Source organism: Anabrus simplex, chromosome 3 (assembly GCF_040414725.1).
Source record: "Anabrus simplex isolate iqAnaSimp1 chromosome 3, ASM4041472v1, whole genome shotgun sequence".
Classification (NCBI taxonomy): Eukaryota; Metazoa; Arthropoda; class Insecta; order Orthoptera; family Tettigoniidae; genus Anabrus; species Anabrus simplex.
Window position 1 is genome coordinate 287,522,697 of NC_090267.1, and position 26,805 is coordinate 287,549,501.

General features: G+C 42.5%; 1 protein-coding gene across 1 annotated transcript in view; it reads left to right on the plus strand.

The window, feature by feature from the left end:
• N (neurogenic locus Notch protein) overlaps positions 1-26,805 on the plus strand; it is a 518,735-nt gene that overhangs the window by 313,206 nt on the left and 178,724 nt on the right. Inside the window, exon 3 of the mRNA XM_067143095.2 lies at positions 17,856-18,130. Within this exon, the coding sequence (XP_066999196.2) occupies positions 17,856-18,130 (275 nt within the window). The remainder of the gene's footprint in view (positions 1-17,855; positions 18,131-26,805) is intronic.

Sequence of the window (26,805 nt, forward strand, 5' to 3'; positions counted from 1 at the left end):
ACGCAATTAACAGATATGGACGTTTGATGACACAGTCTTAACGTACACTTTATTTAACGTAAAGACGTAGATCTAATATAAACACTCGTCCATGTTTTATAACACATTATGTCCGGGTTGGACTGTCTCACAATTGTTTGTTTATTATATACAGATTGCCGACGTTTCATATATATTGCTGTATTCATTATCAGAGCAGCTGAAATTCTCCTCGATCCCAGGTAAACTATAGATTATGTTATTGATCTCCGTGCCTCTGCTTATTTAGTACAGATCCACCCAGTCTCACGTGAGAGCTCGTAATATAATAGGATTGCTGTTCTTGTGCGTCAGTCTGGCAAAGGAATATCAGATGCGAGAAAAGCTGTACATAAATTTGCATACTAATTAGGAATTTTTGAAAATGGGGAGTGTGACATGGAAGTTTGCCGGCCCCGCGGTCGAGCGCGCCTGGCTCTAGCCCGGAGGTCCTGATTTCGATTCCCGACCAGGTCAGGGATTTTTACGTGGTCCTGAGGGTTGGTTCGAGGTCCACTCGGACTACGTGATTGCAGTTGACGAACTGTTTAACGGTGAGATGGTGGTACCGGTCTCGAAAACCAACAATAACGGCCGAGAGATTCGTCGCACTGACCATGCGTCACCTCGTAATCTGCAGGCATTCGGGCTGAGCAGCGGTCGCTTGGTAAGTCAAGCCCATCAGGGCTGTAGTGCCATGGTGTTTGTTTGTTTGCTTGTCTGAAGTGAAAGTTGCTTTGCTTAAAATGACTTATGTACAGTTTGCAACTGAAGCGGCCATTCTGTGTTTACTATCTCCTCAATGCTGCAAGACTTGAGATCGCTGATCGGCATTTAACAGATTTCCCGCATTTTTGACAATGGAATTTTTCTGTCGCTTGTAGTAATTTCACAACATTCAGCAACATATTGCTGCAAACGAGACTGAACACTTGCCCTCACCTTCGTCGTTAGATCAACATTCAATTCCCTTATGTACCGGTATTGTGTAAGCAGTCTGGGTCAATCATTGCGAAGCTAATAACCTAAGAACATTCGATTCAAATGCATTGGTTCATTTCATAGATAAAGGATTGCCCTTCAAAGGGAGAACGAGTGAGCCAGCACATATAGTCGAGTACAACCATAGTAAAAGGTATTTGAACACTTATTACTGAAACAAAAATACTTTATTTAGTGCACTTATTGTCATGTACGTTGTATAACATCAATAGGTTAGCTTTGTATACACTATATAAAGATATATACATCATAAAACATAAAATTAATAGACGTCTCTGTCATTAACACATAAATGAAAATACCATGATTTCATACTCATAAAGAAGTGTTCGTACTGTCCGGTTTTACTTTCATTCCCCACTGATTTTTAGTGCACATTTAGTATTTTGTTGGCAATCTTTTATTTTACAATGGCCTCAAGCCGCCTATGCATTGAATGAACTAGCTTGCGGGTGAAGGTGGGCTCAATCTTACCCCATTCTTCCAAAAGAGACATTTTCAAAGCTGGCTTTGATGAAATCTTTTTGTGCTTAGTCTCTCTTTGAGATAAGCCCACACATGTTCAATCGGATTCAGATCCGGGGATTGGGGGGGGGGGGTTACCATATATTTGGGTGTGTTGTATAAAATCCACAATCGCGTATCAAGGGCAGTATGCTTTTAATCATTATCCTGCGTAAATACATAATTACCCAGACCCATTTTTTTCGGCGCTAGTTGTTAGAACTAGATGTTTCTTCAAAATTTCAATATAGTATTTACAGTCCTTATATCCAACTATGAATTCTAAGGTCCCTACTCCAGCTGAGCTCATGCACCCCTAAACCATTAAACCATATCCACCATGCTTCACTGAAGGAAGCAGATTTTTTTCTTCCAGTTCTGTGTTCTTTTTCCTCCACGCCTTTTTGCCATGTTCTTGAAAAAAATAGTGAATTTACTTTCATCCATAAATATAACTCGAGCCCATAATTCTAGAGAAGCATGTTTATAGTCTGTAGCGTATTGTAGTCTTTACTTCCTATTTGCTGGGGTAATTAAAGGTTTTCGCTTGGCATTTCTACAATGATACCCATTCGTATATAAAAACTTTTGAATTGTGGAAGCACAGACATTAAGATTTAAATAATTTCCTAGTTCAGACCTCAGTTTTGCAGCACTGATTCTAGGACTTTTCTTAATTTTTCTAAGGATTGATGTTTTAGTTCGATCGTCTAGTTCGCATGGACGTCCACATATACGTGCATATTTGAAAGATTTTCTGTCACCATAGCTGTCAATAATTCCCTGAATTGTAGATCTTGGTCTCTTCACAGTTTCGATATTTCCCAAAACGATTTACAGGATTTATGAACCCGGATTATACTTCTTCTCTTCTCTTCTCTTCTCTTCTGTTGTTTCTTTCATTTTGCGACCCATCTTACTGAGTGACTGTGTCACTTGTTGTTTAGAACGACTGAAGAACAACCGACTTGGTACAGGACGCGCGTGACCTTTACTGCTTACCTGCGCTGCAAGGGGTGTCATCAAGGACTTCGATGTGAAGATAAACCACCTGCACAAGTACTTTTTATGTACCTATATTTCGAACTTATTGGATGATACTTTTATTAAAACAAACATTTCTAAAGTACTATTGTTATTTCCGGTACGTATTCATATTCATGTTTCGCGAAATACCGAAATATAGAAAAATAGTGAAATTTCTAGCAGCCAATGGGCAATGCGTCAACTACAAACGACAGCATTATTTAACGTTTTAGGTGTACGTATACTTTTCCCCATGACTGTATATGCAATACATTTAAGAAAGAAATGCATTCACGTTGTTTTTCTCTGCTAGTGGCTTTACGTCGCACCGACACAGAGAGGTCTTATGGCGACGATGGGATAGGAAAGGCCTAGGAGTTGGAAGGAAGCGGCCGTGGCCTTAATTAAGGTACAGCCCCAGCATTTGCCTGGTGTGAAAATGGGAAACCACGGAAAACCATCTTCAGGGCTGCCGATAGTGGGATTCGAACCTACTATCTGCCGGATGCAAGCTCACAGCCGCGCGCCTCTACGCGCACGGCCAACTCGCCCGGTTACGTTGTTTTTAGTTAATACTATATTTATAATGTTTGAAATGACATTTTGGATTGAATTGAAAGAAGTAGAATAAAGAAATTAACAATTTGTGTATATAGCAGAATAAAGAAAATATTTACATAAAACATTTATTTAAATAAAAATCCGTTCCCTAATTATTATTGTGTCAGCCCCATGGTGTAGGGTTAGAGAGAGACAGAGAGACGGAGAGAGAGTGACAGAGAGAGTGTTAGCACAGATGTCCTCGGTTCGATCCCAACAAGTGTAGGGATTGTAATTCTGGACGGAGGGCTGGAATGGGATTCAGTTAGCCTCGTAAGACCAACCGAGGAACTACAATATATACAAGATTCAGAGGACCTGATCAAAAGATTAGGCAATAAGACTGAAAATGACGTCAAGCGACGCACTCCAGAATCCGCAGCCATCTGGCTGGGCAGCAGTCCTTCGGCAGGCCAAGGCCCTAATGGGATGTTGCACCACGAGGAATTATTATTATTATTATTATTATTATTATTATTATTATTATTAATTTATTTAGAGTAACATTAATATCTTAAGCTTGTTATAAAAGACTCTCCAGGGCAAGGCACCGTGCAAATGCCCTTCCACAGCCTGATCCTAGCCGTTGTTACTTAACTCAGAAAACCCGGATTTTAATAAACTATCCAGAGCTTGATTTTAAGAATCGGAGTCGCTCAAGAATTGCTTTTTGGGTGGGGGTGGGGGGGAAGGTTAAACGTTATATCATCACAATACTGTGTGTTTAAACTGCCAGCGATCTTAATAGCGACGCTGTGATGCTCTAATTAAGCCCTTAAGTGGGGTTCTTTAACGTGAGAATGAATCTACTGAAATGGGTGTCCCATATTTCTGCACTCTTAAATGTCAACCGCGTGCGGCGCGAGTCGATCCCCAATCTTCAGCTCAGGAGGCGAGGTCGCTACAGAAACGGACAGTCAGAAGCTACGGTCTGTATTTCTGTTCCCAAGGCATTTCGCGAGTATGATACGGCATTCATGTGCTAAGGACCTAGCATGCATAATATCAGTGTTCTCTGAAATTCCGAGAAGGATCTAAGGGAGTGACGTCATCCTTCGTGTTTACTAGCGCGTGTCTGCGAACTTGGCGCACATGTCAGCTGGATGGAAAAGGGACACGCCTCACTTCTTGTAAGTTCCCAGTCAGCATATAGTCATATCAAGTTTCTAATATTAGACTTCGACTCACGTATAGAATATGAAATTATCGGTTCTCTTTGAAAGTGTATATTTTATACGCTTCTAATGTGCAAATCTCGGCATTGACTAAATATCTGCAAATGTTCAAGTGTTTGTTCCAACTTTCACTCGCTGAAGGGCGGGGTTCTCTTCGTAATTGATGACTGCGCATTTTAAAGATTTGTTTAGAAGCCAGATTTTTCAACGTTACGTGGGTAGAGTAGAAATATTTGATGTGTGCCTCGGGAGAGGCCCGGCGCAGGTCTTTCTAGGTGATGTCTTCAAGCGGCCTGCGCATCTGTGTGTGTGTGTGTGTGTGTGAGAGAGAGAGAGAGAGAGAAAGAAAGAAAGATAATGACCTAGGAAGAGGGTGTCGGCACTTAGACTTGTCCTGTGGAATAACACCAAGGGGTCTATTCAGGGTTTAACGTCTCCATCTGACGGATAAACCGCCACCAATAGCGTCATTTGCTCTTAGTTCTTAAGAACACTGCGGAGTGGTTTGGAATTGAATCCAAAGTTACGGCACGCAATCTAGTAATTAGGCGTTGTATGCCACCAACTTTCCTATCCTTCCGGCCAACATTATGGTTGCAATTTTTTTCATAACGGACTCAGAACTGGTTAACCACGGTGTTAGGTCATAAAGACTTGTCGCCTTAACGATCATGACTATCAGGCGTGCTACAGGTAAAATAACAACTTGGGCTTTCTGATCGTTCAACACGTTATAATATTCCAAAAATACTTTGGTGTGGATCGTCAATTAACGAACTATAAATTCATTTGGCGGGTAGAAAGGTATTGGCTCACCTGGAAGATCGTGGGTTCGATTCCTTATTAGGGATTGGAAATATTTAGAAACGAAATTTCCACTTCTGGAGAGCTTAACCACTATATCCCACTTACCATTAATGCGTATGTCACGGAGAGCTCCGAAGGCTTTCATGTCCTGTACTGAGATGACTTTGTTTTGCTATGCTTCAGTGGTTAGAAACAAAACAAGAAACACTCGCATGTATACAGCGTGCTTCAGACACATACAGTTCAGTAAGTTGGGAGATGTAGATTTGCAGTCTAGACCAACGACGTGTCGGGTAAAGTTTCTGCGTTACCTGTGCAGCGGGACGATCTACTTTGACGGAGTAAGTCTCGAGTGATAAAATGAAGATAAATGTAAATATGCTGCATTTTCATAACTGAGCGGTACCATTTTTTTTTTTTTTTACAAAATATGTGGAAAATACCACCCTCACGTTCCACACATTGTCCTATACGCCCCATAGACTAACAACATATCCACCAACGCGCCATTAGTATAACTCACCTGCTCCTATCAGTAACAAACTACATCAACCGGAACGTTTGCTAATGCTCTACTGTGAGCGAAGGCATAATGACATCAAATACCCCTCTCCTCATGCACATTTCTTTAACCTCCATCTAGTAAGTCGTAGAAAGACTCGTTTACTTCAAATATGAATCTGTACCATTCGTCTGTTGTAAGAGTAGATCGGCCCCCTGCGCAAGAAAACCAGTGGTTGCCGACACATCGGGAGTTTGGACTGAAAATGTACTTCTCCAAAGCACGTGATGCCTTTGGTCTTAGGCCACCCAACTTACAGAGCTTAAGCACGCAGTTCGCCAGTTATCTGTCGACAAAAATATCTCAAAGAGTAGAGGGCCCGGGAAGGCGCAAGTTTGCATGCAATTAGCCCGTAACTCGCAAGGATGCAGAAAATCGAAAATTCCTACGGAGTTCCCAAAACGTGGGAGGGTGGGCTTCTAAAATATACTGCTCAAAAAGTAAATTTGCTCCCTTTTTACATGTTCATATCTCCGTGATACGCATACATATTCAAATGAAAAGTTTTATTTGGACACTCAGTACACGACTTCATTGTGCAGCGTGTCAGAAACAATGTGGTCCCTGGTCGTACACGAAAATGGTTACGTGGCAATTACGCGTCTTAATAAGGAGTATTGCAACACTTCGCATGGGTAAGAGCTTCACAGCGCCTTCTCATTCGCACGTTCAGTTGAGGCTTCACTCTTCCAAAAGGGCGTCTTGAAGGGCTTGTACCGGGCGAGTTGGCCGTGCGCGTAGAGGCGCGCGGCTGTGAGCTTGCATCCGGGAGATAGTAGGTTTGAATCCCACTATCGGCAGCCCTGAAGATGGTTTTCCGTGGTTTCCCATTTTCACACCAGGCAAATGCTGGGGCTGTACCTTAATTAAGGCCACGGCCGCTTACTTCCAACTCCTAGGCCTTTCCTATCCCATCATCGCCATAAGACCTATCTGTGTCGGTGCGACGTAAAGCCCCTAGCAAAAAAAAAAAAAGAAAGAAAAAAAGAAAAAGAAAAAAAGAAGGGCTTGTAGTGTGTGGAGTGGTGGATATCTCGCTCGGATGCTTTGCTTAAGTTGCTCGATCGGTTTCAGGTTGGGACATCTGAATGACCACTCCATTCTTGCAGGAATCTGCGAAAAATGTTAGCATCATGCGACCTAGCACTATCTTCCATGATTGTACCTGCTCTCACCGTAACAGATTCACCTCCATAAGCAACGGCAGATTAATTATATGGTATTCAAGTTCAGATATATCCGGAGATTGCACTAGGGTATATATTACTTGATTAGTGTACAGTAATGTAACAGTATTTTGGGGACCAAAACAGGATATCAGATTTATCCGTTAATATTAACTGTTTCGAAAAACTTTACTTCAAGAAGTTATGTAAAACATGATTTCAGATCTCTTATTTTGCATGCTTTTTTTTTGCAATTTATTTTGAGTCGCACTGACACAGATAGGTCTTATGACGGCGATGGGATAGGAAAGGGCTAGGAGTGGGAAGGAAGCGACCGTGGATGGTGTGAAAATGATAGAAAACCGACAGTGGGGTTCGATCCCATCTCCCTAATGCAAGCTGACAGCTACGTGACCCAAACCGCGTTATGCACTTTCATTCTTCGAATAATAACAGACATGTTCGCTACTATTAGGTTCTTCGCAAACTTCCAAATACCTCCAGAAATATTAGTGCTATAAAAAATGACACAAGGACAGTAATTTTTCCCCCATGGCACTACAATCCTACCAAATTACCGCTGCTCAGCCCGAAGGCCTGCAGATTATGAGGTGACGCATGGTCAGTGTGACGAATCCTCTCGGCCCTTATTCTTGGTTTTCTACACCGGAACGATAGTTATAGAAAATTGATTTTTAAATATTTTATGTTTGATGAAATGTTATGATACGAGCTATAACAGTGGATATATTCACGAATGTTTTTATTGACAATTCCAACAACGGCGAGCATCGCTGACGTAGTAATAATACTTATTCGCCATAGTAATGAAGTAGCTGGCGATGGTGGTGGTTGTCATAATTGTTTTATAAGCTCAAAATCCGCGTGGTCGTTATATTTTATTGATTAGGAAGATAATGAAGAAGATGTCGAAATGAATAGAAAAACAGAAGGAAGATCATTTGAAGAATAAAGGAAAAAGAAGAATCATAAAAGGCCTCGAGTTCTTTAATATCACTGAGCCGGAAGAAAACAAAGTGTGATGGACTACTCGTAAGTCACTGAAACTTATCAACACTAACATTACACTGACTGACTACTTTTGTTAATGGGTGTACCTTGTCTCATCTGGTGCCACTCATCAAACACACGGCCTCCGGATAAGGGGCAGGCACGCTACCCTTTCAACAAGGCGTTGGCATTTTTAAGGTAGGCTTTCAGTTTTATAAAAAATGTCTTGGAAAATAGAGAAGACGAGCCAATGATTCCTTGTGTTCTCAGGCTCTGATTTCCTTGTGTAAGAGTAGTGAGATACAAGACACAGGTCACTGGTAATGGAAAGGCGCACGTTCAGCTCGCCTGTAATGGGCAATGTGGGGCGAAATTATACCAGGTCGTGTTGCATGCCACTCCCCATGCCAGAGGTCAGAACATGTCTGCTGGCTGGTATTGAGGAGACATCCAGTGGATGACAGCTTCAAATAACTGTGGGTGCCCAATTAAAACAGGACAATTCCTGAAAGGTAACGAAATGTGGAACTTACATTCTCCTCTGTTCGCTGTTCATGTATTTCTTCTTCGCCTCTGTAATGTAATGGTTAGCCTTATTAGCTGCCGTACTGGGAGAACGGGATTCGTTCCCCAGTATTGCAAGAAATTTAAGATTGGCAGGAGGGCTGGTATTTGGTTGAAAAGGTACATGCAGCTCATCTCCGTTGGGGGTATGAAAAAAACTGCACCACCTCAGGACGAGAACATTAATTTATTTTTATGCATTTCGTAAAATTTCATTAAAAAGCAAGTATATTCCAAAGTATTTCACACAACAACGAACATGTCCGATTTCTCAAGCAAACAGAAAATGTTCAACTATTAACTTCAAGACTGCAGGTCGTCATAATATAAGTAGGCACTTAACTAAACATACGAATCAAGGTTCTTAAAATATTGCAGACGTGCTGGATTAGATTTACCAGCATGCTTTATAAACGACTAGCCGTTTTATCCGACACTGCCCGCGTATGACATTTTATTCTTCACGCCTTTAATAAAAAAATAAGTGGTAACTGTATGTATTTTCGCGTCGCGCTATAAATATCAAGTACATGATTCCAACTGTTACTGAGATTGTCACCGATCAGCCTTGCGACCCCGAAAGCTATGGATTCACACTGATCTCGGTCATTTTGGACATTTTAATTATCACCCCTATGCCGATGGCGGCTGAACTTGGACTTCAACGGCGTTCGGAGTGTCATAGTTCATCTCAGTCAACCCGAAACCTTTAGATTCGACACTAATATTGGCCGTTTTCGATTATTTTTTTAAAATGTCGCCCTCTCTTCGCCCCACTCCTAGGAGTCCTAGGGGTGTTGTTATCTCATAGTATGTTTTCCCATGTAGTAACTCATATGTGTAGCAAGTTTGGTTGGAATAGGTCGTGAGTTCCGGAGCTATGCTGGAACATAGGCCTACATCCATTTAAATATAGGTTAGGAAATTAGAAAATTGTCTTGTTTATAATTTAAGACTGGCCCTGGGGTGTGAGAAGTAGTAATTTCAGTCACACTGTTGTACTCGATGATGGACTGTTCATTTAGTTTGACATGCGTACGGGTGGAAGATTTTCCACTATTTGTAACCTCGGCACGAAGTGGAATAGAGTGGTGAGTCCTATGCTCTGCCACATTTGCCCTCAAGAATTAACCTGGAACTCATTTCTGGTGTCGGTTGAGTGGACCCAGGGTCATGTGCTACTCCAGAAGTGGAAGTATTGTTTCTGATTTCTCGACTTCTTGACAAGGGATCGAACCTGCGTTTTTCCGAGGTGAACGGAACACGCTTTCACCGTATGGGCTAAGCAGTGTCGCGCATGCTGTGCATAATTATCTGTCAATGAATTAAACTCCTCCATAATATTGCTGCTCTATCTCCATGTTAATGTCTATTACTCTTCCAAGTGTCCAGCTCCATGGCTAAACGGTTAACGTGCTGGTCTTTGGTGAAAGGGGTTCCGGGTTTGATTCCCGGTCGGCGGGAGATTTTAACCTTGATTGGTTAATTCCATTGGCTCGAGGCCTGGATATGTGTGTGTCGTCTTCAGCATTAGAATGTATCATCCCCACAGACTCTTCGGTAGCCACACGCCATTAAATTCATTCTTCCAAGTAGCTCATCTTTCTCATTCGCCCGTTATGGCTACCTTCAAAGCTGGTTGTTCCGCACAGCTTCATTGAACGTGTTCATTCCTATCCGTGCATTCGTTTTTGTGAATACCCTCTCACCTGTTTGTACTTGCAATCTTTGTCGTTTCTTTACTTATTTCCTTTAACCTTTGTCCGGCTCCGTGACTAAATGGTTAGCGTGCTGGCCTTTGGTCACAGGGGTCCCGGGTTCGATTTCCGGCAGGGTCGGGAATTTTAACCATAATTGGTTAGTTCCCCTGGCACGGGGGCTGGGTGTATGTGTCGTCTTCATCATCATTTCATCCTCATCACGACGCGCAGGTCGACTACGGGAGTCAGATCAAAAGACCTGCAGCTGGCGAACCGAAGTCTTCGGACACATCCCGACACTAAAAGCCATACGGCGTTACGGTCTAAGAGGCCCGCCTCCTCCTTCAGGGGAGGAATGAAAACATTTTAGTAGTAGTAGTAGTAGTAGTAGTAGTAGTAGTAGGTAGTGGCCTTAATTAACGTACAGCCCCAGAATTAGCTTTGTGTGAGAATGCGGAACTCGCCGAGCTTAGATGGTTGACCTGTAACCTTCTGGCCCCAAGGTGAGAGGGTGGGGGTGTTTCGATCCTGGCTCAGTCCGGTGGTATTTGAAGGTGTTCAAATATGTCACCATCATGTTGGTAGATTTACCAGCACATACAGGAACTCCTCATTATCACCATCATCTTGATATTGTCCCACTGGTGTGGGCCTGGTCTTAGAATCTTCGATCCCCACTTCGCTTGGTGCTGGCATCAAGTGGTCGAATACCGCAGATTCTCTCTGCTGGGGCCTTCCACGCGGCCGCTAGCCGTCAAAGCCAATGCGATAGGATGTACTGACAACTGTTCCAGGTGCTGCCCGTTGGATGTGGCCAGACTATTGTAGCACGCATTTTATCTTGAACACATAAAATGACTCTTGCGGGGCAAAATTGTGGCACCTCGACGTCTCGGAAAACCGTAACAGGAGTTAATGGGGGCGTAAACCCAATATTAATATTAAAATGAGGAACCACGGAAAATTATCTCCATAACACCCGACGACCATCGCTGCATGTAAAGCTTACGTTCTTATCCGCTTACCAGCTCTCCTGCCACACTTAAATATCTGCTAGTTCCGGGCCTCCGGATACACTGAAGAGGTGACAATAATAATATTAATACCCATCGGGCCTTGGCCTACCAAGCGGCTGCTGCGCTCAACACGCAGACCTGCAGATTACGAGGTGAGGTGACGTGTGATCATCGCGACGAATCCTCTCGGCCGTCATTCTTGACTTTTCAGACCGGGGCCACTATCTCACCGTCAAATAGCTTAGTCATTCTTCTCATGCAGACTGTGTAGACATCAAATCAGCCCTCAGATCCAGGTAAAATTTCCTGACCTTGCCGGGAATCGAACGCTAGGCCTCCGGGTAAAAGACAGGCCCGCTACACCTAAGACCGCGGGTCCGGGTAATAATAATAATAATAATAATAATAATAATAATACTGATAATGGACACTTGTTGCGAATGAGCCCACCAAGATTGGCCAATTAGAATCATTAAGTACTTTCAGGAGAAGGCTCTGGTTCAATGAGGTAGAAAGAGATCTCAACGAACTGGGGCGTGTCCCACTCAAGAAGAAACTTTTAAACATGCCAGGGTTTACGAGAAAAGCAGAAGCTAAAAACGGGAAAGGCATCGACACAGGAGAGAAAAGAATAACATCGAGAACGAATACGGAAGGAGACAGGTGGAATGAATTTACTACTACTACTACTACTACTACTACTAATATTAAATAATAATAATAATAATAATAATAATAATAATAAACTGTCTGGCATTTGCAGATGACATAGCCATACTCAGCAATAATACACAGGAGGCAAAGGAAGCACTGGAACGCTTGCATGAAATAGCTGCCAAAACAGGTCTACAGATATCTTACGAAAAGACCCAATACATGGAACGACAGAACAACAATGTACACAGCATGCATACTGTATATGGATCCGTAAAAAGTTGAAAAATTTAAAAATTGGGGTGAATACATACAAATAGGAGGATCAAACAAGGCGTTCTAACATGGAACGAACGAAAAAACTGCAGAAAGCATACAAACACACATGGTCACACTATAAGAAGAAAAGCATGTCAAGACAGGCCAAACTTAGACACCAGGCAAATGCTGGGGCTGTACCTTAATTAAGGCCACGGCCGCTTCCTTCCAACTCCTAGGCCTTTCCTATCCCATCGTCGCCATAAGACCTATCTGTGTCGGTGCGACGTAAAGCCCCAAGCAAAAAAAAAAAAAAAAAAAAAACTTAGACACTACAAAACAGTCGTATTACCAGAAGCATTGTATGCGTCATAAACGACCACAAGTTGAGCATCAGGTATCACAGAGGCATAAAAAAATAGAACGTAAAATTCTCAGGGAAATATGTGGACCAATGCACAGAGATTGCATATGGATGAAACAACCTACCGAAGAGCTGTACCAGCACACTGACAGACTCACAGACATGATCAGGGAACGCAGGCTAACTTTCTATAGGCACATACAGAGAATGGACAGCAGACTTACAAAGATTTTTTTTTTTTGCTAGGGGCTTTACGTCGCACCGACACAGGTAGGTCTTATGGCGACGATGGGATAGGAAAGGCCTAGGAGTTGGAAGGAAGCGGCCGTGGCCTTAATGAAGGTACAGCCCCAGCATTTACCTGGTGTGAAAATGGGAAACCACGGAAAACCTTCAGGGCTGCCGATAGTGGGATTCAAACCTACTATCTCCCGGATGTAAGCTCACAGCCGCGCGCCTCTACGCGCACGGCCAACTCGCCCGGTAAGAAAATCTTTTGGTATCATGAAGTAGAGGAAGACTTAAGGGCAGGTGGGGATCAACAGGCAAATGGCAGAAGACAGAAAAGAATTCAGAAATAAAATTAGGAATACAAAATTTATCGTAAATGAGAAGAAGAAGAAGAAGAAGAAGAAGAAGAAGAAGAAGAAGAAGAAGAAGAAGAAGAAGGCAGGAACATTGTGGACAGAGCAAAGGAAACAGGAGCAAAGCCAAAGGATGGAGAGATTTTGGGAAGAGAAGAAGAAGGGAAAGAAGTGAAAATTGTGTCATCGTGAGAGATTCGAGTTCAAACACTGTCCATAAGGGCAAAAATATATTAAATGAATGAATGAATGAATGAATGAATGAATATCGATAGTTTTGAATGCAGAGAGATGCCGTATACCTTCTTGTTGGACTGTAACAGTGGCACAGTGCTCGTTAGGTTGAACAGCGTAGTTCATTAAGGAACAGCGCTAGAAAGGGCGTGAGACCGGTTAGGTGGGACGCAACTCGTGAGGTTCGACCGCTGGTAGAATCGTGTTCCTCTTGGCCATGTCGCTGTGTTGTCAACCCGGGTCGAGAACGCTCACTTCCAATGGGTCTTACTTCATCAGCCCTGTATTGCGTCAAGATAATCCGTTGTCGTGCGTCGATCAAGGTGCAAGTAGTTTATTTTAATTTATATTTTATTTCTTTTACGTCACACCGACTCGGACAGGCCTTACGATGGAATAGAACAGAGCTAGGATTACAGAGGAAGCGACAGCGCAGCATTTTCCTGATGTGAAAATGGGAAACCACAGAAAATGATCTTCAAGGCTGCCGGCAGTAGGGTTGGAATCCATCATCCCCCGAATGCAAGCTCACAGCTACGTGGCCCAAACCGCGCAGCCGATTCACACAGTCCCCAAGTAACTAGGTTGGCTGTAGGAACAAGAACCTAAGCCAAAACTGTCAATGAGAGTTCTCAGTTTCCTGAGTTTTTAAGTACTTCTTGATAAGTAACCCATGGAAGATAGAACATTTTATTTGGAGGTGTATCCTACCGGAATGGTAGTATACTAAGCTAAATGCGATCGACGTGTAGCAAAATTAATGCAAGGAACTCGCAACTGCGATCAGCGATATTCTGTAAGAAATGACTGAATGACTGACCTCGCAGACAAAACGATATTCACCTACTGTACTTACCTGTACGGGAGTGAAGTCCGGGTAGACCTAGGATATATTAATTCCTGCGGGTCAGTGACTGCAGGACATTGTCTCATTTAGTGCTGAGGTTACGAATAGTGGAAGCCTCCCGGAATTGGCTTGGCTTGGCTTTCTTTTCTAGAATATGGACTTGAAGGAAGCTAAACCTCCTTTATTTTCATAGAGTGAGTGTGCTGAAAAAGCGCGGGTTATACTGTAAACACTTTGATGACAGATGTCAAAAGTCTCTATATAGTCTTTAGTCGAAACACTGAAATTTGGTCCTCTGTGGCCCTTGAGTGTTCAAATGTGAATATTTTGGGGGTAGATTTCTGCTTACCGAGCTGAGTGGCTCAGACGGTTGAGGCGATGGCCTTCTGACCCCAACTTCGCAGGTTCGATCCTGGCTCAGTCCGGTAGTATTTGAAGGTGTTCAAATACGTCAGCCTCGTGTCGGTAGATTTACTAGCACGTAAAATAACTCCTGCGGGGCAAAATTCCGGCACCTCGGCATCTCCGGAAACCGAAAAAATAGTTTGTGGGACGTAAAGCTGAAAGCATTATTATTACATTTCTGCTTCGAATTTGCCGGAAGTCCTTTTACAGGCAAACGGTATTTTGATTCTACATCTGCTATAATCACACACCTTCTTTGCTTGGGACTGTTGCCACGAAACCATTCATTCACGTCCTGACTTTTTGTATGTTTTGCGAGGCGGCCGTCGACGTCTGAAATCCAGCGCAGAACTAAGACGACTTGTGTCTTTTTCGTCGTCTCTGCTGCTTCCAGGTGGAATGTGGAGACAATTGCCAAGCGCTGTGTCGCCCGGCGCGCGCGCGTGACAGACCCTATCTGCCGCCAGCAACAGGTGGACGGCTCCACTCTGGAATGCTAATATTCCACGGTTGGGCAACTCTTAAGAAAAGGTGGTGTACTTAGCAGAATTTGCGTCCTTTTTTAATTGTATTTTATATGTCCGCGCTTTTTTTGTTTTACATACGGTACTTGTCATTTACAGTATATTGCACAGAAACTATGTCTAGTTTTGTGAAGTATTGTCTTTAGTTCGCGAAGCGTGAATTGGAAACTCGACATCTTCTGTATAGGTGAGGAACACTGAGAGGAATATGGGCCAAGAATGATTTAGTTGGTGGTGAAAGGAAGGTAGTTTGCTATTATTGTGTAGAAAACTTCCGTGCGTAGGCCTACTCCATTTGTCATATTATCGGTCGGAAATTGGAGGCTGTAAGATCAATACTTCCGCCTAGCCCAGAGATATTGCAGTATAGTATCGGTATGGACTTTCTTGGGAAGACATTTGCAATTTAAGAATCGTTGGCGGGGGTGTTGATGATACTGAATATCAATTGCAGGTTTTTTAAACACTCTCTTGCCATGATCCTCGGTGGATCAGTGATAAAATGTTTTGATTATGATGCCAAATTTGCGGGTTCGATCCCGGCTGATGCCTTATGGTATTTTTGAAAAAATGAAAACCTACAACCTGTTTTCCAGTCATTAACCGGGTCAGGGATGTGATGAATGAAGCAGATATAGGCTATTAGGACGATGGGGTCGCCACTCCCAAAGTGATTTATTAATGAGTGATAAATGCTATGAAATGAGAATGGAGAGTGTTGCTGGAATGAAAGATGACAGGGAAAACCGGAGTACCCGGAGAAAAACCTGTCCCGCCTCCGCTTTGTCCAGCACAAATCTCACATGGAGTGACCGGGATTTGAACCACGGTATCCAGCGGTGAGAGGCCGACGCGCTGCCGTCTGAGCCACGGAGGCTTGATGGTATTTTTGAATGAGGGTAAAAAATCTGGGCTCTCTATGTCATTGTTGACATATTGCAGATCTCTGGTGGCGCACTCGGTGTCACCCGACAAAATGAAATTAACTAACCATAGTATCCGTTCACTAGAATTAACATTGTTGTTGCTAGATAGCAGCAAAATCGAAATCAATAGTCATGCCGCCTAGATAGCACCACTTTTATAAGATCTGGGTGGCTTAGTTGGTAGATTAGTTTTTAAAAATAATTACTGGAAAATGGGTACGTGATTTTCAAAGCCTCGTCACAGTGGCTCATGTTGGCGTAAGAATGAAGGTCCCATGCCGTGCGGGGCAACATTAAGTTATAGAAAACTTGCTTCATCTTTGTTTTCGTCCCCCCTTCTCTTCGAGCTTCTACCATAGAACTTCAGTTAAGCGCTTTTCAACGGGCTGGATAAATATACGCATTGAGCGGAAAAAAGCGCCCCTGTTGAAATGTTAACTAATACAGGGTTACAAATAACTACATAATTTTTAGAGGTTTACCAGAAAATCTACATTTTCTTACTTGATTTAGTGCTTATAGCCAGGCCGCCGTGATTTCTTGAGAAACCAGATTTGAATGGGTCTGTTGGGTCAAAGGTGGTGACGGATGGTCCATTCTACTAATAATCATTGAGTTATTATTTCATATAGTACTATACTTCGGTGGGTAGATTTTATTCTATTTATGAAACTGAAATATTTTGTCTTTTCCCATAAGTTAGAAGAAAAAAATATTTCTTTGATATGACATGTGGCAGGGCGATGAACGAGACTTAAATGGTTTTTGAGTTAAACATGAACTATTTTTAATGCAACAGGAAATATTTCTATTCACTGAAGAAATACGATTGCCGAGTGAGTGACTGCGCGGTTAGGATCACGTACAGTAAGCTGTGAGCTTGCATTCGGGAGATAGTGGGTTCGAACCTCGCTATCGGCAACCTTGAAAATGGTTTCCCCATTTTCACACCAGGCAAATGCTGGGACTGTACCTTAATTAAGGCCACGGTCGATTCCTTCCCACTCATAGCCCTTTCCTATCCCATCGTCGCCGTAAGACCCATTTGTGTCGGTGCGACGTAAAGCCAATTGTAAAAGAAAAAATGATCATTTGCATTACAACGCGTATGTTTTAATAATAGTATATTTAGTCTATTTAAAGCGTGTAGTTTTATGCTAATCGAATTTTCGATAAGATTCAAGTGATAGTAAATTTCATTTGAAAATCCAACTGGGAATTCGGATGGGGAAATGTATGGTTTCGTGACAGTACTGGCTCCTCTTTTTACTGTTCTCGAAAATACAGGCACTCCACAAAGCGCCTGTAAAGAAACTTCGTCTGGAGAAAACCTTCAAATAAGCGTGCTCCAGGGCGATAGCGTGTTAAACAGGTGCATATTGCGCGACATTTTTTACAGGTTTTAATAATAATAATAATAATAATAATAATAATAATAATAATAATAATAATAATAATAATGTTATTTGTTTTACGTCCCAGTAACTACTCTTTTACGGTTTTCTGAGACGCCGAGGTGCCGGAATTTAGTCCCACAGGAGTTCTTTTACGTGCCAGTAAATCTACCGACACGAGGCTGACGTATTTGAGCACCTTCAAACATCACCGGACTGAGCCAGGATCGAACCTGCCAAGTTGGGGGTCAGAAGGCCAGCGCCTTAACCGTCTGAGCCACTCAGACCGGCTTTTACAGCTTTTATGAGAAGATGATAAAGGAGTGTCTTACAAGGAATAGCGTACTAAGAGAAAGCGTCTTAGTAGAGTTTTGTACGTGTACTTTTGACAGGACGATGAATGAGACTTGAGGGGTTATTGGGATAAATATATTTTTTATGCAACAGGAAATATTTCTAATTTTATGGAACTGATGTAATGTTTATACTGATGTGAATGTCTTTTTTGTTGCAGCTGCACATCGATGTACGTAGGAGAATACTGCCAACATCCGAATCCGTGTCACACTGGGCCCGGACCGCGATGTCAGAACGGGGGGTCGTGCAACGTGCGCACGTCCCCCACAGCTAGTCCCACCTTCTGGTGTACGTGTCCCATAGGATTCTCGGCGTCCCTCTGTGAGATTCCTGTGGCCAACGCCTGCGATTCGGATCCTTGTCTCAATGGCGCCACCTGTTCGCTACGAAGTCTCGATGACTACACGTGTTCATGTGCGCCTGGCTATACAGGTAAGTTTACTCTGAATAATTTTATGATAACCTCTTTGGATCAGTGTATGACTGTATCACTGCGTCATTTGAGCTTCATGCTAGAGCTATTACAGTCAGTAACAGTTTTGTTCCTACAGCTGGAATGTGAAAACAATTTGCTTTTTGTGAAATAAATATTTATTTGTTAACACTTTTCTGGTAGAGTCGGATAAAGTTAGTCCCACCTCTCAACATCAAGCTGCCTTGTTATACCTCAGCACTACCTGTAGCTCACTTGTCTACACTCCAGTGAAGCTTTGGTGCGAGTTGGTAAAGAGAAAAGAGCTCTCAGACGACCTGAATAAAATATAATAATAATAATAATAATAATAATAATAATAATAATAATAATAATAATAATAATAATAATAATAATAATACTTCTTTGTGTCCCACTAACTACCCTTTTACGGTTTTCGGAGACGCCGATGTGCCGGAATTTAGTCCCACAGGAGTTCTTTAACGTGCCAGTAAATCTTCCGACACGAGGCTGCCGTATTTGAGCACCTTCAAATATCACCGGACTGAGCCAGGATCGAACCTGCCCTGGAGGGGTCAGAAGGCCAGCTCCTCACCCGCCTGAGCCATTCACCCCGGCTGAAGAAAATAATTGTCCAGCTTGCTCTTAAAGGGAGATGAAGAGAAATGAGAAACGATAGTCGGTGAAAGGTATTCAGCAATAAATTCAAATAGGAGGGGACATGGGACAGTTTGAGACGAAAACTAAGAGAGAGGGAATTAAGTGAAAGGGATGAAAGGTGCATTTTTAATTAAATTACACGTAATCCTAAGGTAAGTGTAACCAAAACTGCGCACTGTTGTACGGCACAATCTGCGTGACTACCGTGGCCAAGTTCAACGCAAGAAGCTTTTAATTAGTGCAACAAACATACTGAAGAGGTTGACGTTTCCGAAGGAGCATGTTTCAAAAGGTCAAGACTTTTAGGATCGAGTTATATGGCCCGATGAGACAAAAATAAATATTTTGGTTCGGATGGAAGCTTCAGAGTTTGGAGAAAACGTATCGTAAAGAAAATTACTATCCCAACAGTGAAACATAGAGGTGGTTCCGTTCTGTCATGGGGCTGTATGTCCTTTCAAGGAGAGGGAAATCTACACTTCATTGAAGGAAGAATGGACAAAACTGTGTATAAAGATATACTGGCGAAAAACTTGAAAGATAATGCGCCCCCAAAAATGCCCTTTCACGATAATTACATGTTTTTAACATGATAATGACCCTAAACATACTTCGGAACATGTAAAACCCCAGCAGATTTGGAACATCCCCATCAACTCCAAACTCTTTCTCAGTCAACGGATAACACCATTTAGGCTGTTCAAAATTGTAAACAACTTAATAGTTCTACGTGACCGTTGATATGTGATCATAGCCACGGGACCTCCAATTTGACGGGGAATCTGAACCATAAGGACGTGACTTTTAATTTCAAAAATCCCACAGGCATTGGCCGGTATTGGAGCCGCAGCCACCTTGGTGAAAAGCCGGCGACTTTTGTCACTCAACTATCACTCTTCCCTATTCAAACATTATATTTGCCCCAATTCTCAAATACCGGTATGGATGTGAAAGCTGGGAAAAACATGAAAACAACACGACAGCAACAGAAATGTACATACATACATACATTATCATTATAGACTGTTATGCCTTTCAGCGTTCAGTCTGCAAGCCTCTGAGAATTTACTAAACGTCGCCACAATCCTCGATTTGCAACTAGTGTTGTGGCCTTATTTAGTTCTATACCTCTTATCTTTAAATCGTTAGAAACCGAATATTATAGAAATATTCTGAGTAAAACAAGAAGAGATAGGATCAAGAAAGAGAATAACGGAAGAAGTAGGAGTGGAGCGGTGCTGATGACCGAGCCTTCAGGGCTGCCGACAGTGGGATTCGAACCCACTACCTCCCGGATGCAAGCTCACAGCCGCGCGCCCCTAACCGCATGGCCAGCTCGCCCGGTGAAATTAAACTAGATGAAGGAAGAAGATAGACGAAGAGATCAGCAGGAGATCGCATGGAGTGGGTAATGACATAATGATAAGACAGAGAAGAAGCAGAAGAAGAGTACGGAGATGGTGCATTATGTTTAATATATGGCACGTTTGTGTTGTACGAAAGTTCTTGTAAGAATGTCATATTTTGATAACCTCTTACCAACGTAACTCTCTTGGGCTTGCCCTGCACTTTAAAGAGCTGCCGTACCCGTGCTTCGCTACGGAATTCTCAGAAAGACTATCTAGTGGTTTTCCCAACTGAAGTCAGCATAGGTCATTGTCATTACAATGACGTCAGTAGGAATGTAGCGATTAAAAACAGTGTTATCGTACAAAATATTCGATCCGATCAAATGAAAAACCGCACATTTTCTCACTTTATCAAACAGTACTACGCTGCCTATCTTAACAGTCCAAAGTTCCAGTGCTGGAATGACCAGGCTGCAGACAGCCGCGAACACTCCTCTGCCATTATTCCGTTAAATGTGCACACTGTTCATTCTAATCAGTGCCTCAGGGCAGGGATTAAATAGCTGGGATGCTATGATGAGAACCAGTGTGTTATGTACCAGTAGTATCAGCAGATTTATGAACCAGAGGGATGGCATGCTAAAGAAGAGAGAGATCAAACTCCCCAGCTACTTCCCGCCAATATTCAGGCATGCTGTTATACTTGGTATGCAGCAGTAATCCCATCTATCGGAGATGAGTGACAGCAGAAGACACAAAGCACATCACAACAAACAATGGTCAATGTCATGTTATTGTTGATCAATTTTATGAGCTTTCTATATTGTATGCTTTCACATTTAGTTTTCTTTCGACTCTGTGATATTAGGGCATTTTATAGATTTATGTATAGCGTAGACTGTAGTTCATTATTCCCCGACTTTACATGTCGATTTTCATTAAAATCTGTTTACCCATTTTCTTGCGACTCGCCGCTGATAATGGACTTTGCAACAAAAATACAAATTCATGAATATTTATGTTATCATAGCCGGGACGGTAAAAATGTTTGACATAAATGATCGGAAATTTAATACTATAAAACTTTAGTTATGCAGTATTTATCGATAGCACCACTAATAAAAAGTATTTGAGAATTAAATTTTCCCCCTAAACTACGATTTCACTCAGCGCGAATAAAGTTATTTATGACGTAGATTGTAGCGACTTATTCCCCGATTTTACATATCGATTTTCATTAAATTCTCTTCAGCCGTTTTCTCATGATGTGCGTACAAACATACATACATACATACATACATACATACATACATACATACATACATACATACATACATACATACATACATATATACATACATACATGCATAAATTACGGAAAATTAAAAAGTGCCTCGAATCATCAAATTTTCAACAATCGCACACTGACGAACAATTTGAACTTAAGAGAGAGCTTCCTTTCCAGGAAATTCGTGAAGATACTGCCTTGAACAGCCGGAATTACTCTGTGAGAAGTAATTTATAAGTGGAGATGAACATTGTTATGTATCTCACACAGGGTCGACAGTCATAATTAATGCAGCAGATGATGTTAATGTTGCTACTTGCACCAAACTGACAATCTCACCTCGTTGAATGAGGGAAATTTTACTGTGAAAGAACCAAGCATGCAGAATTCCACTTCGCCCGAATCATATCTCCACCATGGAAATACCTAGCCCTACAAGGGAACATCCACAATTAGATGTTCTCAGATGTCAGTGGCAAGAGTTCTGTTTCATGGTTATAGATGGAAGTAATGTAGTTGCTTACTCCAGAATGGTAAAGTTTCCTTCACTTTTTAATAGAAGGTACTTTTCATTGAACTGCTGAAATATGATGATGATCGGTGTATTGTCCTTATAATCTATGTCTGGTGGCAGTTGTGAGTCTTTCCAAGTCTTTCCACCCCCACCCGGCGTTAGCATACATTCACGGTATCCCCTGCCTGTCGTAAAAGGCGACTAAAATGGGACCCAGGGAGCGTTGGTTGGCGAAACCGGGTACTCTTGGTTGGTCTGGCATTGCTTCCACTTGTGCTAGGCTCCTCGCCTTCATCTTTTCTGTCTGATCTCCCTTGGTGAAATCCCGACCTGGACAGTATTAGGTTTGCGAGTTCTAGGGTGTGTCTCATTTTGACGCCCTTCGTGGCCCTTCGCTTTCTTTTCCGATACTTCCATTCTTTGAAGTGTCGGACCTTTTCCGTTTCCCCCCTGATTAACATTAATAGAGGATGGTTGCCCAGTTGTACTTCCTACCACTGCCATCATCCTTCTAAATGTTCTAATTTTCTTGGTATCGCTGTGGAAGGTGATACAACCCAGAGTACGTCACTCTGGCTCAGCGTAGTAATACTAACGGAATGGCGAACAATAGGGTTCGTTGTGGCGAACAGCGTTGTTGCTCTAGACTTCTACACATTGACGTCAGGAAAGGACAAAGATTGTATTTTACTTAGTGTATCAGTGAGCTTTCTTTCACGTTAGCAAAATGGAAATAAAACCACAAGACGAAGATCGCCATATCTTTCGTCTCTAACTGAAGAAACAACGTAAAAAGTCGTCACTGCAAAAATATGTATATATCGTCGCTCTTCCTGCCTCCTACTCGGAGGCCCCGGGCTCAATTCCCGGCCAGGTCAGGGATTTTTACGTGGATCTGAGGGCTGGTTCGAGGTCTCACTCAGCCTACGCGATTACAATAATTGAGGAGCCACCTGACGATGAGATGGCCCCGGTGTAGAAAGCGAAGAATAACGGCCGAGAGGATTCGTCGTGCCGACCACACGACACCTCGTAATCTGCAAACCTTCGGGCTGTTACGCCACGGGGTTTGGTTTGGTTTTATCGTCGCTCTTGGATGAGCATAAACTGATATTGTTCTTGTTTGGGTCATCAGTCTATAGATAATAATAATAATAATAATAATAATAATAATAATAATAATAATAATAATAATAATAATATCTGTTAGGTCATCAGCCCAGAGGCTGGTTGGATCCTCAAATAGCACCGCCAAAGGTTATGCGGTTATAAGGAAACCCCAAAAACCAATGGGAGCAACAAAATGAAGCGTACTAGGCAAGATGAGGAGTGAGGTAGTTTGCCATTGCTTTCCTCAAATAATAATAATAATAATAATAATAATAATAATAATAATAATAATAATAATAATAATGGTTTACATCACACTAACTATATTTATTGTTTATGGGGGGCGCTGAGGTGCCGAAGTTTTGACCTACAGGAGTTATTTTACGTACCCTTAAATTTACTGATACGGTGCCGACGTATTTCAGCAACTTCAGTTACCACTGGACTGTGCCAGGATCGAATCTGGCAACTTGCGCTCAGAAAACCAGCGCTTTAACCGTTTGACTGGCTTAATTCAGTTCTCCATGCATCCCTATTGTGTGCTGAAACAAAACAAGCAAACCCAATGGTGCTACAGCTCTGACGGGCCTTGGCCTACTAATCGACCGCTGCTCAGCTCGAGTTCGATTACCAGTGATGCGACCGGGCGAGTTGGCCGTACGCGTAGAGGCGCGCGGCTGTGAGCTTGCATCCGGGAGATAGTAGGTTCGAATCCCACTATCGGCAGCCCTGAAAATGGTTTTCCGTGGTTTCCCATTTTCACACCAGGCAAATGCTGGGGCTGTACCTTAATTAAGGCCACGGCCGCTTCCTTCCAATTCCTAGGCCTTTCCTATCCCATCGTCGCCATAAGACCTATCTGTGTCGGTGCGACGTAAAGCCCCTAGCAAAAAAACAAACAAACAGTGATGCGTGGTCAGTATGAGGAATCCTTTCGACCATTATTCTTGTCGTTATAGACCGGGGCCAGTAACTCATCGTCAGATAGCTCCTCAATTGTTCTTACGTAGGCTGAGTGTAGACCTCCAACCAGACCTCACATTCAGGTAAAAATCTCTGACTTGTCCGAGAATCGAACCCGGGGCGTCTGGACAAGAGGCAAGGCTAGCTACCCCTAAACTACTGGACTGGCCTATTTTGTGCTAACCTTTACATCCTTCATTTACTCTAACGCGTTTCTTATATTCACACCTTGGTCCACTCCTACCCTTCCTACCCCATCCTACCCTATACACTTCCTTCAAAAACTAACTAAACAAGTCCTAGGTTTTTCAGGGTGTGTCGTATCAATCTCTCTCTTCCAGCGGTCAAATTTCGCCAACTTTTTCTTCATTCTATATCGTCTCGATTCAACATCTATTTATTTGTGATCCGACTTACTCATGTCATCTTCGGCATTCTTCTGTAACATCTCATTTCAGAAGCGAGCATAATAATGAATAGGTTCCGGGACCCCTTAGAACAAAGACCAGCACGCTAATCATGTAGCCATAGAGCTCGACAATATAAGGAAATATATTTTCACGTGTACATTATCAAGAGATAACTCGTCATTTTCTGTGAGACCCTTTAATTACTTGGCATTTCCACCGTATTTGTAGAATACATTTCTCATCTATAAAATATTTATAATGTGAGGGGTTAGTTTTCCGTAAGCCCTGAGTGAAGAATTTTTTTTTTTTTTTTTTTTTTTTTTTTGAGTGCTCTGTTGGTTTTAGTTTTCCCTTTGATGCATTCAGTACCATTTAAACTTAACTAAATGGATCATTCTTCGCTGTCACCTAAGGTTGTGTTTTCTTGGTATGACGTATTCAGAATGAAGTGTCTCATGCCAGTCTGTGATGACAGTACATCGTACAGAAAAGAATGTTGACAATGTGTGACTGAGGATGCGGGTAGGATTTGCATGTCATAGCATTCTAGAGGGAACCTTGAACACGTGGAATGATGGGGGTCAGCAACGGAATCCACCGCGTCCTTCGAGAGAGGCTTCTGCGTCTGTAGTGCTTCCAACAAGAAGCCGCGAGTGTGTGAGAGGTAACTCCACGTGGATGAAAACAGAACAGGCTCTTTACTTGGTTAAGTAAGATATGTTTTAATGTTTTCTGTTGGTTGAACCACGTTTCTCGGGTTGTAAACAGGTCGAATGTGTGAACGTTAATATCGATCGTGGAGTGGATTGATTAAAGCTTATGAAGCAGTCATTCGTGGTTCGACCAAGAAAGTACATTTCATGGCTTACTGTCCGACTCCATGGCTGAATGGTTAGCGTGCTGGTCTTTGGTTACAGGGTTCCTGGGTTCGATTTCCGGCAGGGTCGGGAATTTTAACCATAATTGATTGATTCCGCTCGCACGGGGGCTGCGTGTGTGTGTCATCTTAATCACCATTTCATCCTCTTCGCGACGGACAGGTCGCCTACGGGCGTCAAATAAAATGACCTGCATCTGGCGAGCCGAACATGTCCTCGGACAGTCCCGGCACTAAAGCCATACGCCATTTCATTTCATTTTCATTCCTCATAATGTGGCCAAGATACTGAAGCTTCCCTGTTTTCACGGTGGTCAGAACTTCCTTATCCTTTTTTTTTTTTTTTTTTTTCATTCGTCGAAGAATCTTGAGCTCAACAAAACGGGTAAAGTCTTGAAAAGTCATAAGTTAACAGTGAATTGGGAGATGAGTCTTCTGTACTGTTGTGAGTTCTCTGTCCTGTATTATATAACTGAAACATGGCCTCCAACAGAGACTCTGTATAACATTAGGAAGCCGCTGACTCTCCCAGTACGAGACTATTTCATCAGAAGGGTGCCAGAGGTCATTTATGATCGTACCTAGATATGGTTCTTGTGTACATGTTCAGTGGGCTTCACTCTGGTGATAAGTTGAAACGTAGGGACAGAGCTATTGCTATCGTTATCTTTCTCTTTTCTGTATTAATGTCAACCAACCAACCAACCAACCAACCAACCAACCAACCAACCAACCAACCAACCAACCAACCAACCGACCGACCAACCAACCAACCAACCAACCAACCAACCAACCAACCAACCAACCAACCAACCAACCAACCAACCAACCAACCAACCAACCAACCAACCAACCGATGGGCGTTGGCCTTCCAAGCGACCGCTGCTCAGATCGAAGGCCTGCAGATTGCGAGGTGGCGCATGGTTATTGCGACGAATCCTTTCGACCGTTATTCTATGTTAATGTTGATACCTTAAAATATATCGACAGAGATACTTTACTTGCCGATACGGTACAACATGAAATGCCGAACAGCCTTATTTCTGGCTTCAAAAATCCCAGTTCATCTGATGGGTTTGAACATGCATTGAGATCTTAGGCGGATATTCTACTAATCAGTAGGAAAATAAGAACTGTTTCAAATAATAAGCGTTGCGAAGACCAACGAGAACATTTGAAGTTCAGTCTGGAAACCTGTGTGGAGAAACAAGCATCTCACGATCATTCAGAGCTCTTATCTCAATGTTCCCTCCTGCATAGCCATGCACATTGAAACTTGGTAAACTAAAAAGTAATTTCCCTGTGGGTGGGATATCAAGCAAAGCTCCAGTGACTGGGGTCACGGTATCAACGGGCACGTAAAACTATGTTTTTTCTTGTTTCTGCTACTACTTCATACGCCACATCAGTTTACGTTGCACGATCGAAAATTATTCATTTGTGTTGTATTCTCCTGTTTTGTTTATACTGTTGATCGATAAAAGCATTTCAGTACAGAAAACA